Source organism: Osmia bicornis, chromosome 15 (assembly GCF_907164935.1).
Source record: "Osmia bicornis bicornis chromosome 15, iOsmBic2.1, whole genome shotgun sequence".
Taxonomy (NCBI): Eukaryota; Metazoa; Arthropoda; class Insecta; order Hymenoptera; family Megachilidae; genus Osmia; species Osmia bicornis.
This window is the reverse complement of record NC_060230.1, coordinates 8,603,551-8,620,319: the sequence shown is the minus strand read 5'-3', so window position 1 is coordinate 8,620,319 and position 16,769 is coordinate 8,603,551. Positions and strand designations below refer to the sequence as shown.

General features: G+C 38.1%; 2 protein-coding genes across 3 annotated transcripts; one reads left to right on the top strand and one right to left on the bottom strand.

Annotated features, from left to right (window-relative positions):
- Positions 1–219: 219 nt before the first annotated feature.
- LOC114876478 (proteasome subunit alpha type-4) lies at positions 220–16,601 on the bottom strand. 2 transcript variants are annotated; one of them, XM_046288819.1, is made up of 3 exons: positions 16,553–16,601; positions 627–1,254; positions 220–544 (listed from the first exon to the last, which is right to left on the bottom strand). In XM_046288819.1, the coding sequence occupies exons 1-3, from the start codon at positions 16,553–16,555 to the stop codon at positions 402–404; spliced, it is 774 nt and encodes a 257-aa protein (XP_046144775.1). In that variant the 5' UTR covers positions 16,556–16,601; the 3' UTR covers positions 220–401. The 2 variants fall into 2 exon arrangements, with proteins under 2 accessions (XP_046144775.1, XP_029043814.1); XM_029187981.2 differs by lacking the exon at positions 16,553–16,601 and adding an exon at positions 1,598–1,816.
- LOC114876476 lies at positions 3,137–5,558 on the top strand. Its single transcript, XM_029187980.2, has 5 exons — positions 3,137–3,366; positions 3,647–3,818; positions 3,909–4,052; positions 4,161–4,340; positions 4,416–5,558. Exons 2-5 carry the CDS (start codon positions 3,651–3,653, stop codon positions 4,947–4,949), a joined length of 1,026 nt encoding a protein of 341 aa, XP_029043813.1. The 5' UTR covers positions 3,137–3,366; positions 3,647–3,650; the 3' UTR covers positions 4,950–5,558.
- Positions 16,602–16,769: the final 168 nt, after the last annotated feature.

The following is a 16,769-nucleotide window of genomic DNA, read 5'->3' as shown; positions in this document are numbered from 1 at the left end:
TTATTCCTTTTTACTTTCTTTTTATAAATTTTTTTATTACATTTTTTTTGTAAAAATCATGTAAGACAATAATTAGATACCTATATATATACATATATATATATAGTCTTTATTAATTCCTATATATGGCTCCTATATCTTTATAAATCAATATTTTCAAATTTTAATATAGAGATAATGATTTAAGTAAGAATGTTAGATTAATATATTAAATACAAATTTTAAAGAGAATGCATTTATGGAAGTACATAGAACATTGGATTTATCATTTTCCTATTTATCTCTTATTATTCTTTTAACACTCAATGGATTGTGCAAACAAAACCAGCTTAATATTCAGGACAATATTTTTATAAACAATAATATAAGGATAAAAAAAAAATACATGTGTATTTTTTCTTCTACAATTTTTGTTTCTCTTTCTTGGCTTGTTCAGCAAGTGCTTCTATACGATCGTGTTCTGCAATTAAAGCATCAACCTCATTTACAGGAAGAATCCTAGTCACAGTTTTGCTGTTTTCTCTAGTCAACGTGACTATTTCCACTGAAATAAATGAATAGATAATTAAAAAATTATGTAGCCATAGAATTTGATATTCCAAAAGCATTGTATCAAAAATATTTACCTTTATCTCCTGATAATTTATTCAAATCTAAGGTCTTTGATAGTACCTTTATGGCTAATGCCTTAGCATCTGCTAGTGTTATGTTATTATTATCATATTCCTGCTTTAATGAAGACACTGCAGCTGCAGAATTATGTCCAATGCAAGTTGCTTTCCATCCTCCATAATTTCCACTTGGATCTGATTGATACAATTGATATCCATAATGTTTATCCCATCCCATGTATAAAATTGAAACACCAAAAGGTCTTTTTCCACCATACTGTGTATATGCTTGTTTTACATCACAGAGCCAAGAAACAAGTTGTTCGCAAGGAATTGGTTCTCCATATTGTAATAAATAACGTTGTGCGATTAGACGTAATTCATTTGTTAATACATTAGCATCAGAAGTGATACCAGCCACACAACACACAATATCATTATTAAGTTTGTAAATTTTTTCAGAATAGTGTAGTTCATCTAAAAGTTTATTTGTATTGCGTCTTTCAGCTACCAGCAGTACACCATCAGTGGCTAAAATACCAACACAGGTACCTGCATGGCTTATAGCTTCCATAGCATATTCTACTTGGTAAAGACGACCCTCTGGAGAAAAGATTGTTGTACGTGTATCATATCTACGTGCCTGTAAGCAATAATATTAATTAAATATGCATTTCATATTTAAGTACTGAAGCTTTTTACATTTAAAAATTTTGTTATAGTATTTTCATGACACAGGATTTCTTTTTTATTTATGTTTGGTAATTTTTATTCTTTAGTCAGATTGTGTAATATCTCAAATAATTCTACAATTAATGGATATTAAAATTACATCAATTAATTTAAATGTAAACTCAAACTTAATATTATTTAAGAAATCCTTTATGTGCATGACAATGCAATTTAAAGGTAACCTCTTCAATAACCATATTCATAAATACCACAATAATGAACAATTATATATCAAAATAAAGTTTAATACTTACCATTTTGTAAAATTCTGTTTATAATAATTACAGTACTATACAAGTAACGTTAATGTATTGATAGTGACAAGTAAGAAACTTTATATCAGTCGACTTTTTGAAAACTTCAGAAACACAGTCAAAGTTCGTTCTAAAAGCCGATGAAATGGTTACAGAGACTGGGTGTGTTCTGTAAAGTGTAAAGAAAAGTTGTTGGGCAATTACTTTTTGCGTATAATTATGTTACAGACGCTACATTACCTTAGCTGATTTTGTATTTCTATGAAATATTACATATAATTCTATTCAGATGATTTATAAATCATGAAATAATTGCTAATTATTATTGTCAAGTAAGTACTGTCTTTAATACTGTTGCAATCCTCGCCGGTATAAGAGAACATAGATTCAAAATGAATTGTGAACTAGGCTGTATGGAGCGGAATAAATGGTGAACTAGGTTGTAAAGAATATTGAATGTGTAACGTGAAACGTTATCACGTGAATATGTTTAGAGTGATATGGCAACATTGACATGGGAATATTTATCGATAGGCTATTGTATCGATATGTCTCGAATGTTCTTCAAGGACCTTTTGTATCGATGGCTATAAATTAAGAGCGGAGTTTAAACCATCTGCGTGTACGCTCATATTATAAAATAAACAAAGCCAAAGTTGTAAACCCCTCGACGTGGGTGATCGAGCTGAGAGAAGGCCGGAAATCCAGAGAATGGAATAGTTTCACTTAGTAAATTCCTAAAAGACTAATTTATGATAGACTATAGCTAATTCGTTGTTTTCGACCAAGTCACGAACGGTCCTTAAAAGTAACGAAGTCTTTTTCGATATCCTGTCTTTTCATGCACTTTAAGAGGGTCGTAAATTTCCTCAAGAGTTGCCTTTGGCAAGTACAAGGTCTTGTCTTTTCCTATTTTCTCTGGGTCCCACGCTTTCTCGTAGCACATGTGCGCTGCAACGTTCTAGCGTCTTGGCGGAGCGCCTCCACTTCCACGCGCCTGAGGGTGGACCACAGCCAGGAGAAGGGGCCCACGCGAGACGGGGTGGACTCCTCCACCATTGGACGAGGGATGATCCTGAGGGAGGATCCAGGATCCATCAAGGAAGGGGAATCGACCGACGACGCGCGAAGATCTCCTCCGCTAAGCGTAGAACGTTCAGAATGATTTTGTCGCTTGACTCTGCAAAGTTGTTCTCACGCCGAAAATCAATATCATACTTGATTGAAACAGCTTGATTAAGTTCTTGAGATTAAACTATAATCAACAGTGAACATAGTTTATTTGTTTTATTTTCGCGCCTTGCGAGCGGAGCGCCTTCGCGCTCCACGAATCACCTTACCTGCGCCCAATTCCCCAGAAATCCCTATACACCGTGAACGGACACGCAACACTGTAAAATGTAAAAAACTCTAGAAACCGCTCAGATGACCCAACCAAAGAGTGAGCTCTTTGACTCAACCCTGCTCAACCCTGCTATGCATGCAGAGAAGCGACATCAGCGCCGCCTGGAAGTCCAGGGGTGAGTTAAAATTTGCATCAACTTCACAAGAGTGAGCTTGGCGGGCCTGATTTACAAGAGTGGAAGTGGAGCTTTGATGTGCTTGGACGACCTGGCCTACATGCTACTAATGCTGCATACTAATATTACATAAAGCAAATAATATTAAAGACAGTACTGGACAGTAATAATTAGCATTTATCCGATGATTTATAAATCATCTAAATAAAATTATATGTAATATTTCACAGAAATACAAAATCAGCCAAGGTAATGTAACGTATATATCCTAATTGTACGCAAGAAGTAATGGCGCAACAACTTTTCTTTGTTTATTTTTAATTTTTATGATTGGGTAAAGATATAAAAATAATTTCGTTTTAGCAAATAAACATTTTATCAAATTTACTTCTCTGATAATTAAGTTAAAGTATTATTATATGATTTACTATTTGGTTGTATTATAAGTAAAAGTTTGATGGTAATGAAACAATGGCACTGTTCATGATTGTGTATTGCAAACAGTTAAAACAATTATTATCTTTTCCAGAGAAATGAATGGTATTGAGAGTTATGTAACATGCCCATTTAATGAGTCACATCGTATACTAAGAGCTCGGTTTCAGACGCACTTAGTCAAATGCAGTAAAAATTATCCAAAGCATATGAAAGATGTATGCCCTTTTGATGCGACACATCGGTTGGTTCCAGAAGAGTTTGAGGTAATTTAATTGTAACATTTGTACAGTTATTATAAACTTATACAAGTGATTCGTTTTGTATTTTAATACTGCTATTGTTTATTATCATAGCATCATCTTACAGTATGTCCAAGTAGTGGAAATGTGCAGTGTTATCAAAACATATTGGGACCAGAACAAAATGTAGGAACAGTTTCAATACAACAAGCATGTGATCTACAGACTACTGTGGATGATGTAGAGGATTGGTCTGGGGTATGGGAACTATTAATTTTAGAGAAATTAAGAGATAGCATTTCATGACCATTAACTAAAATTTATTGTACAGATGTTATTTCTAAAGTTTAATTGTTTTTTTTTTAGAACAATCCTTCATACAATCCATTTGCTGCTTCAGAAAAGAAAAATGTTCTGAGAATACCAATAGCCATGTCAAAATCAGAAAAGAAGAAGTTCAAGTTATATGAAAGACAGAGATTATCATCTTTAGAAAATAACATCAATAAGAACCGCAATGATACCTGTGCTTTTGAACAAAAGAAAGTGAGTTTATACTTTATTATGACCAATTAAATTTGCTATGATTTATCTACCTATTATTGATATTTCCTTTTTCAGGAACGTGAAGGACCATTACGAACTCCTAAACACGCTCCTGCAGCAGTGTTTCATGATGCAAGCACTTCAACTGATAATATTGTTTTGCAAATGAAGAACATTTCTATTGATAAAAACAATGAAACTTCAGTAAACAAAAATTCGACATTAAATAATAATGATTCTGGGAAAGACAACAAAAATGCGTCGATAGATACTTTAGTAAATGACATTGGTAGTATTACCAATCAAAAAAATAGTTTTCAGTTTGAACAAAAAGAAAATATGTCAATAAAAAAAACATGTGCCAATGCTTCAGAAAAAAAGGATCTTAAAGCAAATAACATCCTACCAAAGTTAATTAAACATTATACTTTCGAACAGCAAAGATTAAATGTACAAAATGGCATACTGTATGGAGAACCAAAGAAAGTTAGTACTGGAAGAGGATTTATTCTTGCCTGCAAGCGTTCAAATCCTAATACATCGAAGAAACAAGAAGAATATGAGAACTCAAAATCTTCTAATTCTCCTTCTGATTATGAGGATGACTAATAAGACTTCAGTATTTCTATTATGACAGTAATGATAAGATATCGTTAAAAAATCAGCTGCAAAATCGTCGTACGATTTTGACTTTTTTTTTTATGGTTTTGTTATTCGATAAAAATACTTATTTTGTTTTATGATACTTGATTATTGATAAATTGCAGCTAAACAAATTATATATATATATATTACGAATTATATATATATATATAATACAAAAAAATATAATTCTTTTCCAGTAATTACATAGGATACATCTGAGTAATTAGTATACAGGGTGATTTTCTCGCAGCCGGACCCAAAGGAACACTGGGGGCAATGAATCCTTGACTGTACCATGAAGAGGTCCGCATTGTCACCTGCCAGCGTGGACCTACCCGGGCCGAGACGACTCTGCGTGTGTGTGTATGTGTACGGACCTCTTCATGGTGCGGGCAAGGGGTTCATTGTCGCCAGTTCCTTTGTGTCCGGGTGCGAGAAAATCACCCTGTAGTATCTTTAATGCTATAAGTTCATAGAGGATTTCAGGTCTCTATTTTGTGACCTCATTTCTATATTAACAACTTTATGTGAGGACATATGTAAAAATTTATAATAAAATTAAATGCTACACAATCCATGATATTATATTTTTCTATTCACATTAGACGTTAAAGTTTTACTAAAATATTTCAACCAAAAGTTCATAATGGTTTAAATAAAAAAGATTTAAAATAAAGACTTCTTCCATGCCAAGAAAATGTTAGAAACCTAGTTATTTATAAAAGTCAATATATTTGGTAATTATTTAGATTACATCTCTTTGTAGAGTATATCTCCCACTTGGTCCCGTCAGAAAGACATTTTGCATTTTTTCATTACTAACGATGTTTTTGCAAGAACGTAATGCTTGATTTACATTTTTCACCGATTACCGCGAGACGGATGGACCAGTCGGATCGAAAATTTTGCATCTTGTAGAGTGTATCTTCCAATTGGTCCTGCAAAAAAATTTTTGTATTTTTTAATTCCTAACGACTTTTATCGCAAAATACGTAATACTTCATTTATATCTTCCGGCGTTTATGCTGCATGGAATGTACCGATAGCGATGAAACCTTTCACATTTAGTAGGAGATATATCCGCGATGATCCCACTTGCAAAAATGTATGGAACTTGTTATCGTTAAAAACTATCGTTATTGCAATTAACCAATAAGAACGGTAAACCACCTTACGGCGTTCTACAAATACGGCTCGTTCCACTAAAAAGTGTGGAATAAAATAATTTTTAACAAAAAATACAACAGACTTCGAAATGCACTAAAAAGTATGAAATAATTTCTATTTCCTAATGAAATAATTTCTATTTCATTTATACAAATGCCCAACAGCTATTAACCCCTTCCGGTAAAATGACGAGTCTAGCTCGTCATTGATTTTTCATGCCATATGGCACAATGACGAGCTACACTCGTCATGCATACTGTTGAATATGATAATTAATTTAGTTTAAAATTTCTAGTGTACTGAATTTGGCAACACCTTTTTTACATGTTTGACATTGCACTCTACAATTCATATGTTTTATATAACAAAATCAATAATACCAACAAAATCGGAATTGGGAGCTTTCGACTGGACATAGCAGAACAAATCCTACAAAAAGTTACACTACCGGATTATAAAACCCGTGGACGTCCTTCATGTAGTGACACCCCGACTAGGTTGCAGGCTAAAAGATGGGGACATTTTCCAGAATACATTCCTTCAACTCAGAATAAAAGAAAACCTACTAAGAGGTGCCGTGTGTGTTACAAGAATAAAATTAGAAGTGAGACTCCCTGGCAGTGTAAATAATGCAGGATTCCTTTGCACTTACCAGAGTGTTTTGAAAAGTACCACACGCTTGAAGACTATTAACCATATACCTTATTAAAGTTTTGCTCTGATTTTTTCTTAATTTTACCGTTTTTAATGTCATTTAACAATATGTAAAAATGAATATTAATTAAGAATATGTAAGAATTATAAAATGAAACAAGTTTTTTTGAATAAAAATTAAATGGTTATTTCATGCACACTTTTTCATTATTAAATCGTACCGGAAGGGGTTAATAAAACCTATATACATTTCAACCTTTTCCAAGGCGGCGCAAAATTAAAAATACCCGAATATACGATGCTGCCAATAACGAACCTACCTGAACCTGGCACCCGACTTTGAAAAAATCAATTTTTTCCAATTGCATTGTATTCTCCTTCGTTTGTACCCGTTTGTACCACTTTTCTTTTCGTTTGTACCCTAAGGGGTGAAAAGATATGAGGGGGTGAAAATAGCCTAGCACCCCACTTGAACACTTTTCAAATCTTTTTACGGGTGCAGTTTCTTAATCGTTTGTACCCGTTTGTACCTCAAGGGGTTCGTTTGCACCGCTTTTTGAAAAAACCCCCAAGTGGTAACTTCGCCATTTTTTAAGATATTCGAAATCTGAAAGCGGGTGCTGTTTCCTAATCGTTTGTACCTGTTTGTACCACCTTCACTTTCGTTTATACCCCAAGGGGTTCGTTTGTACCGACTTTTGAAAAAAGCACCAAGGGGCAACTTTGGCATTGTTGAAGATTTTTCAAATCTCCTTGTGGGTGCTGTTTTCTAATTGTTTAAGCATTAACGCGTATATTTGTTCTAAATATTAAGTACCTTTAAATATTTTCTAATGACTACCTGTTCAAGATTATCGATAATGAATGATCAAGGTTGTCGATAATATCGATCACTATATGTATATCTGAGAAGACTTGCTCACTTATCATCAAATTTGATTCCGCCGTCCATAATCTAAATAATTATCGAGAAAAACATTACTGTTTCCAACAAAGAATTATTTTCGCGACTCAACAGCACATAAACGTATCGAAGTGTAACACGCCTATTTTGATGAAACTTTGGGGAAATATAGGTTTTATAAAAATATTCAACACGTATATTTTTTTATGTGCCATCGTCTATGTTATGGGGGTGGAAACAGTTTTGTGTTGTTTTCTGTTATTCAGCATATAAGAGATCTCATCATCACAAATAGTTACTTTTTTTTAACGAGCCACTACATATAGAGTTTCCGATCAACGCATAGACGATGAAATACTGTAGGTCGTAAATTTGAAGTTAGTAATACTAGTTACGCAATATTTATAGTCTTTATGTCATTAATATAAAAAATATACAAAAAATGGCAAAGTTGCCCCTTGGTGCTTTTTTCAAAAAGCGGTACAAACGAACCCCTTGGGATACAAACAAAAGTAAAGGTGGTACAAACGGGTACAAACAATTAGGAAACAGCACCCGTAAAAAAATTTGAAAAATCTTCAAAAATGGCGAAGTTACCCCTTGGTGCTTTTTTCAAAAAGCGGTACAAACGAACCCCTTGGGATACAAACAAAGTAAAGGTGGTACAAACGGGTACAAACGATTAGGAAACAGCACCCGTAAAAAAATTGGAAAAATCTTCAAAAATGGCGAAGTTACCCCTTGCGAGTTTTTTCAAAAGTCGGTACAAACGAACCCCTTGGGGTACAAACTAAACTGAAGGTGGTACAAACGGGTACAAACGATTAAGAAACAGCACCAGTAAAAAGATTTGAAAAATGTTAAAGTGGGGTGCTAGGCTATTTTCACCCCCTCATATCTTTTCACCCCTTAGGGTACAAACGAAAAGAAAAGTGGTACAAACGGGTACAAACGAAGGAGAATACAATGCAACTGGAAAAAATTGTTTTTTTCAAAGTCGGGTGCCAGGTTCAGGTAGATCAATAACGATTTGATAGGTTGCAGACGCCTAAACTAAGATCTTCTTAGTAGAAGAAAAGTTTTTAATTTTGCGCCGCCTCCGGAACCTCGTTATAAATGGAGATATGTATGCGAAATTTGTCGAACAAAGTGGTATTTAAATAATTTTAACTGATACATGCACTTTGCACGCCTATCGTTGCACTCTGAACGATGCGTTATCACTTACCACGTATGTGTGCGAACTCCTTGTATATTTTTATCGTACGACGTAAAATGAAAGCGTGAACAATAATACGAACAAAAATATTTATCCCATTATGGCTGAATTTGTGAATTTTAATATGATTTTGTTCAATTTTATTTTTGATTAGTAGGATATAAAAATGTATTACAATTAGTGTTGTAGAGAGTGTTAATCGAGTATATAATATACATATGTAATATATCTTATCATATGTGTACAATACACATAAACCTACTTTCACACGCATATACATTGTTGTATTTTTTTTATCGTTTTATAAGCATTTATTTTTTATGGTACGTATTCGCTGCAAAAATGGTATTGATCAAAAAAGTGTTCGGAATAGAGATACTTTTCACACCAGGCACATCGCAGGAATGCAGGTTTTTCGCACACTGTGCAGCGGGCTGTAAAATCTACAATATCTGGATAACAAGAGCTCACTGGATTTTCAAATGGTTCAGGTCTATGAGGGAGATAACCACTTTTGTACCACGCATATTTAAAAAGATTATGGAAGCTGGGCGATGATAATTGATTATGCGTTAATGATTGCAGTTTTATAATGTTACATATTTCGGAAATGAAGAGTAACGGGTAAATTTTATAGCATGATTTTATCGGAGAATATTCTAATGAAGTTCTTCATTAGTAAGCTGCGTTGTCTTGTGTTTGGTAAAAAAATGTCGGTGAACCAATTTTTAAATTCGTTTGATGTTAATTTTCCAGATGTGGTTGCAGGAATGTAAACGTTGCTTGATCGAAAAAGAGTTTTCTGCACGTGAGGTCTTAGAGTTTCAGTACGCTCTTTTAACACGATAAACAATGGTGCGAGTAATTTTCCAGTTGCAGAAATGGTAGGTAAGATTGTGTAGCTGTGCGTAAGGGATGGTAGAGATTGAACGACAGCTTCAACTTTTTTAACACCTTTTTCTGTTAATGCGTGTCCTGAATGTATTTCTAATGTAAAACCACTCTCATCTGCGGTATAGACGTTGTCTTCACCAAAGTTCGTTATTAACTGTTTTATATCATTCACAAATACGATACTTGTTATTTCTATTTCTTCAGTGTTTACATAAATTGATTGTGTGATACATTTTGTTATTTTACGCGACACAATGCCATTATTCTTTTTAAAATTCCAAACCCACCACTTTCCTCCTTTGAATGAACGATAGTTAATTTCATCTTTTGCCTCCAAAGCTCAAAGCCGAATGTCAATATCATGAATTATCATCCTTTCATCATTACTAATTTTAAATTTGTCGAACACATATTCTGCAATAAAAGTTGCCTTATCGTGTAATGTTCCACCTTTGTTCACAGTTAGCTGAAGAGGACGGGGCGGTGGGCGTTGATAATTCTGCCCACCGCCCCCAACAGGATGAGGGGGGGGGAGCTTCGGCCTCCCCCAGGGTGATAGGTTGGGGCTGGGGCCCCGGTCGCCATTGCACACGGCCCGAGGAGTGGCCCCCGACGTCGGCGGAGTTGGCATTAAGGGGGAGGGTCTAACCTTTGATCCGAGATGGGGCGCTAATACGCCAAGGGTGCGAGGGTCCCGGTGTGTTTGCAAGAGGTCCCGGGGCCCTCCCCTTGCGTCCAGTGCGGGTCACCGTGGGGATTTTAGCCGGTAAAAATCCGGCACTCCCCCTGGCCCCTCCTCAGGGGGGCTGGGGGCGTCTTTGGAAGATTTCGCACCGCAGGGCGTGACGGGCCCGCGCAAACACTGGACAGCGCTCCAGTGTGTGTTGCTCAGAGTTCCGCCCCGCCCCGCAGTGGTGGCATATAGCCGTCGCCACGCTTCGAATCCGGCACAGGAAGTCACCGAAGCAACCATGCCCGGTGAGCACCTGTGTGGTCCGGTAGATGATCCGACCAAAGTCGCGGTCCCGCCATTGTTTGATGATGAGCAGGACCGCCCCGACCGCTCGCTGGCCAGCGGCGCCGCTCGCGATTATTCTCGCGACGCCACCGGTCCAGGGTATCCTGTCGGGCCTAGCACCTCCATTCCCGTTCGACCGTCTGCTCTGGCGGGTCTTCTCCAGCCTGGCGGAGGCCGCGCAAGCGCCAGAAAATCGTGGCGCAGGCCTCCGCCTCGTACTTGAAAGGTACGAGACCCGCCATAGTCATCGCCGCCGCGTGGGAGACCGTGCGGTATCCCCTCACGACCCTGATGGCCATCCTTCTCTCCACTCGCCGCAGCACAACTTCGCTGCGGCGAGACGCCATCAGGGCCCCGGCCCATATGGGCGCCCCATAAAGGGCCACGCTCCGCACGATCCCCGCATAAAGGCGGCGAACCTTCTCGCTCGGCCCCCCGATATTGGGCAGCACCCGCCCAAGGGCGTTTGCTACCCCGTCTAATCGGGGGGCAAGACGGTCGAAATGCCTTTCGAAGTGCCAGTGGCTGTCCAGGTGGAGGCCAAGATACTTGAACCCTTCACCCACCTGGACCCTGGTGTCACCTACCCGGATCCAAGACTGGGGCGGTGGTGCAACCCCACGCCGAGGCGAGTAAAACCACATCGCCGCGGTCTTGTGGTGCGCTATCATCAGCCCCAGTCTCCGGACCGCAGCTGCGACAGCAGCCATACCAATCTCCACAAGACGACTGGTCCTGCTCCAGTCCCGGTCGGTGGCAAACACGTACTTACGTGTCGTCCGCAAAGCACGTGATGCTTACACTGTCCGGGACTGGGTTGTACCCCATGTTCCACAATGGGGGCCCCAAACGGGACCCCTGGGGTACACCCTCGTCGACGTCCCTCCGATAGACACGTCTGTCCCGACCCATATACTTACATGATTGACCTATCCCGTAGGTAAGCCCCGGTCATCCGTCTCAGTACCGGGGGCACTTCGTGATCTTCCAGTGCCCCCAATATCGTCCCGTGGGGCAGGGTGTAAATGTATCTAGCTCAACCTAACCTACGTATAAATCAAATGTGTTTAATTCCTTGAGAATTAGTAATAAAATATAAAACTTAACGTAATGTAACTAAAAAAATGGATTTTACATGAAACACCCTATAGAAACGGAAGCCAATATCGCTATGGTGTGAACGGCTGTTCAACACTTGACGATGACGGTTGCTACAGCGAAGACGGTAGTGTTAGTTGCGTCTGTATAGGAAAAATTCTATGTATTGTACGAAAGTTTTTAATTAATATCTCGGAAACTAATAGGAAGCCGAAGATACCACTTTACATTTGGGGTCCCCCCCTTCCCCTCAAAATTTCATCTTGATCGGCGACCGGTCGTATTCGGAACTACAGCCGAAAATTCTGTGAAAGGTGATAGTGACCATGTGGTTGAGTGAGTTCAATATTCTCGTCTGGAGATCAGCTGTTCTGCGTATGTAATGGATTCCCTCCTCGAATGTTCAGGATCGACACAGCGGGAATTATCCGCTTTCAGCAAAGCAGGTTAATTTAGGAACGAATGGGTAAGTTTCATTTAAATTGTTTTTAAATTTTTATTAATTATTCCATTTCAAACATTTTTATTTGTTGTTTAGAATGTTTAGAAATTCCTTTTTTACATAATGACAGGCGACAAGAGATTAGATTCCGTATTTATTTTAAACAACAACTAAAAGTGTTCAACCAGTTCAATTTTTTTATTGTACTGTGCCAATGGGGTGCCGAGCCGTTCGTTCGCAATCTACGTCAAGCCTCGCTTTCGTAGCCGACGCTGCCGTCCCTGAACCCGCGCACTATACGCGCTCGGATTGGTCAGTATTTTTGCTTAATAATTCAAAAAGGAAGCTTCAAACAACTTTTTTACAAAGGAAAAAGTTGTTCAGAATCGCCCCACCTACCACCCCTTCAAAGGGTGAAAATGCGTTACGGGACACCCTGTATAAAATAGGTTGTCAACTAGACTGTAGTTCCGAATGTCCCCGGTCACGGATCGACATGAAATTTGGAGGGTTGGTTGGGAGCAGGTAGACGACCCCAAATATAAAGTGGTATCTTCGGCTTCTTTTTAGTTTCTGAGATATTAATTAAAAACTTTCGGTACAATACATATACTTTTGGCTATACAGACGTAATTAATACAGCCATCTTCGTTGTAGCAACCGTCATCCTCAAGTGTCGAACAGCCGTTGACACCATAGCGATATCGGCTTCCGTTTATAGAAACGGAGGTTTATAGAAACATGCGAAGGTGTCGCATGTAAAATCAATTTTTTTTTAACTTTTTGTAACTTTTTCCTTTTCTTGTCGGATGATGACCAAGCTAATCGACCAACCAACACAACAAAAATCGTTAGGTTAGGTTAGACTAAATAAATTTGCGGCCGCCTTCCGGCCAGTCTGTTAGATATCTATTAGCTATGGCGTTATAGCGATGACAGCAGTAGTTCTCAATGCTTACGGTCGACCTATTTGTCGTGTACGTTTTGCGATTATGTTCCTTCCTTCTATGCCAAATTATCAGGCTTAAATCTTAGACTAGAAACCTAATTTTTACACATTGCTTTAACGTGTTTCTCTATCGTGTGATATGATTAGATTTTCTCTTAGATTGTTAGTTTTTGAAATACAATAAAAAATATCAACCGACGTTTGTGCGATTTAAGCGTCTCTTCCACTTCCATTATTATTTAAACATGTCTATAATGTAATAACAATTTATATCAGTTTATTCGGTAGATTCCACAGAATTATTGCGTGCAAAAAGAACCTGAATATCTACTATTGTAAAAGCATAAATCATTTCCAAAGTTGAATAATTGCAATTTCTGTTTAACATTGATTATCTCGAAAACTATAAAAGTTCGATGAAAATGGTTTAGAAATTCCGATTCAGCACAAAAAAATCTATAAGAATCACTCATTAAAAATTACAAAATCAATTAACTATTGCAATTTATCAAACGTTGTTGTAGGTGGACGATTTTCACTGTGAGGTTCATTTCGGACATGTTTCTATTTGCAATGATATATCTCAATTATTATTCAACAGAATCTTTTGCTTTTCGAGTATATTATGTAGTTATTTATGTAGAATAATTTAATATGCGCAATCATTGTATTTTATTTGTATTTATTGTTTTATTTAGACTAATATACGCCCCGTTGCGGGTGGACGATTTTCACTGTGAGTGACTGTACTTCTGCCAGGAATGTGGCTGCGTCTGATAGACATCAATACCAATCACAATTACCTACAACATCTCCATCATCACCACTAATAGCTCTATCCACACCTCACAATAAGTTAACTTCTGATCAAGATCCTATGCAAGGAGGCAAGGATACCACTGCACCAGTTAATTTACCACCGAGTTCAACTTTCGTTGAAAACATACCGATAGGTCTGGATTACTCGTGTTTTGATCCACCTCGGAAAGCCGAAACTCCCAAAACGGTAAATTTCGCGTACGAAAATCTAACCTATTATCGGGATAACTATGTGCACTTTATTAGCAGCGATCTTCACCTTACACCGGTTAGCAAATTGCTTGTCGACCTTGAAGACAAAGTCTTCAGTATAGTCGTGAAGGAAAACTTCAGCGATGATCTACCGTTACCTAAATTAGAATTGATTTTAAGAAAGTTAAAACATATGTTATCCAAACTAAAACTGAATTCCTTCAGGATATCGAGATTCGACGACCTTACTGAAACTTTGCAGCAGGATGCGATATCCGGCGTGTTGAGGAAAATCTTCAAAGACACCAATGTAAGAATTACGCTTTGTTATGGCCGCGTGCAACTACCACCGAGTGAAATTAGACCTGACATAATTGCGGGGGCCACAAAGATGCCGTTCGGGGCCTTGCAGCCAGCCCCAGCGGTGACATGTGCCAACCCCTCCTCCCCGTGGTGTGGCCCGGGCACCGGTTTACCGGTGGCAAACGGGGCTCTGGCTGTGGACGTGAAGCGCCTCGTGGGTTGAGCTGGGACCACGTAGGTAAGCTTGTTAAAGTAAAAGCGTCCTAGAATAAAACTCCTTACACGCCGACGAAGAGTCTGGTGTTGGATCTTCTCCCCCGTGCGATGATCGGTTCGCCGTGAGCGTAATTGCTCCGGCCCGTCTCCGCGGCGGGAGGTTGAGTTGGGTGGTGATAACTCAAGCGCTACCCGCAATAACATCGCCGGTATAAGCGAAAGCTTCGGAACGGCAGAGCGTGTTCATGAACACCCCAAGGCTCTTTATTGACAATAACCTGACATAATTGCGGAATTGCATGGAAGCCTTGTAGGTGAACACAAGGGCGTAACAAAAACGGAGAATACGTGAGAGGTTTTACTGGCCGAATATGCGCAAGCAAATTGAAGAATTTATACGCTCTTGTACCAGTTGTCAATCAAAAAAAAATTCGAGGAATAAAACGCGGGAACCAATGGTAATCACAGATACACCGGTGGAACCTTTTACAAAAGTAGCGTTAGATATGGTGAGACCCTTTCCTACTACTCCTGATGGTAATTACCATATTTGAACAATTCAAGATAATCTCACGAAATTCTGTATAGCAGTACCAGTACCAAACATTAAAGCAGATCAATAGCACACGCGTTAGTAACAAACCTCATATTAAAGTTCGGTACGCCTAAAGTAGTTTTATCTGATACAGGGACCAGTTTCCCAAACAAAATATCTTCTGCAATAGCAAAAAAGGTTCGGAATCCAGCACATAATCACTTCCGGTTACCGTCCACAAACCAATGGCTCCTTAGAGCGTATCCATGCCGTGCTAGTCGACTATATCACCCATTATCTAAGGGACTTTGATGATTGGGACAGACTAGTCCCATTCGCGATCTTTGCGTATAACACATCAGTGAACGAAGGAACTAAATTCACCCCTTTCGAGCTTATTTTTGGAAGACGTGCACGTTGTCCTACCACGTTTCCTGCGAGCGACGATTTACCGACGTACCTGTATGACGGTTACATTCGTGATCTAAACAATCGTCTCTACGAGATGCAGAAGATAGCGGGTAAAAATTTAAACAAGGCAAAGGTTAGGTCAAAGTCCTTTTAAGGCCGAGTGGGGGACATGGCATACGTCCTGGTCGAGCCGCGCAAAGGCAAGTTTGCCAAACGGTATCAAGGTCCGTATGAAATAGTCGAATTAACTCCAAAACATAATGACGTGTTAAAAGATGAAATAGGCAACATTTTTTCCAAGCATGTAGATAAATTGAAATTCTGAAAAGCAGGAAAGATTTGAATCTAATACACAGTTGGCCTTCTATACACGCATAGTAAAAGATTATTCGACGAAGGGGCAATCAAGTCGCTCTGCTTACTGATGGTGTTATATCAAAAACAATCCTACAATTAATGAATATTAAAATTACATCAATTAATTTAAATGTAAACTCAAACTTAACATTATTTAAGAAATCCTATTGTCAGTGCTTGACGATGCAATTTAAGGATAACCTCTTCAATAACCATATGTATTCATAAATAGCAGAATAATTCTTAATTCTTAATTTATTCCCCACCAAGAGTTACAATACCCTTTACCCTTGGGGGCGGCGTGCTCTAAGACCTTTAGTTCCTTTCTGCCCACCGAAAAATAACAGAATAATGAACAATTATGTATCAGAATAAAATTCAATACTTACCATTTTGTAAAATTTTGTTTATAACAATTACAGTACTATACAAGTAACAAGTAAGAATACTTTGTATCAGTCGGCTTTTTGAAAACTTCAGAACACACAGACAACGTTCGTTCTAAAAGCCGATGAAATGGTTACAGAGTCTGGGTGTGTTCTGTAAAGTGATTGTTAACACTTAAAAAATAGATCTTTGTTTATATGTATATATTTTAATATAATT

What these genes read in the sequence shown, in the direction of transcription:
- LOC114876476 (XM_029187980.2), top strand. Translation starts at nt 3,651, where the DNA reads ATGAATGGTATTGAGAGTTATGTAACATGCCCATTTAATGAGTCACAT. An exon ending in ATGTAGAGGATTGGTCTGGG is followed by an intron (nt 4,053 to 4,160) that starts GTATGGGAACTA and finishes TTTTTTTTTTAG; the next exon opens with AACAATCCTTCATACAATCC. An exon ending in GTGCTTTTGAACAAAAGAAA is followed by an intron (nt 4,341 to 4,415) that starts GTGAGTTTATAC and finishes TTCCTTTTTCAG; the next exon opens with GAACGTGAAGGACCATTACG.
- LOC114876478 (XM_046288819.1), bottom strand. An exon ending in TAAATTATCAGGAGATAAAG is followed by an intron (nt 545 to 626) that starts GTAAATATTTTT and finishes CATTTATTTCAG; the next exon opens with TGGAAATAGTCACGTTGACT.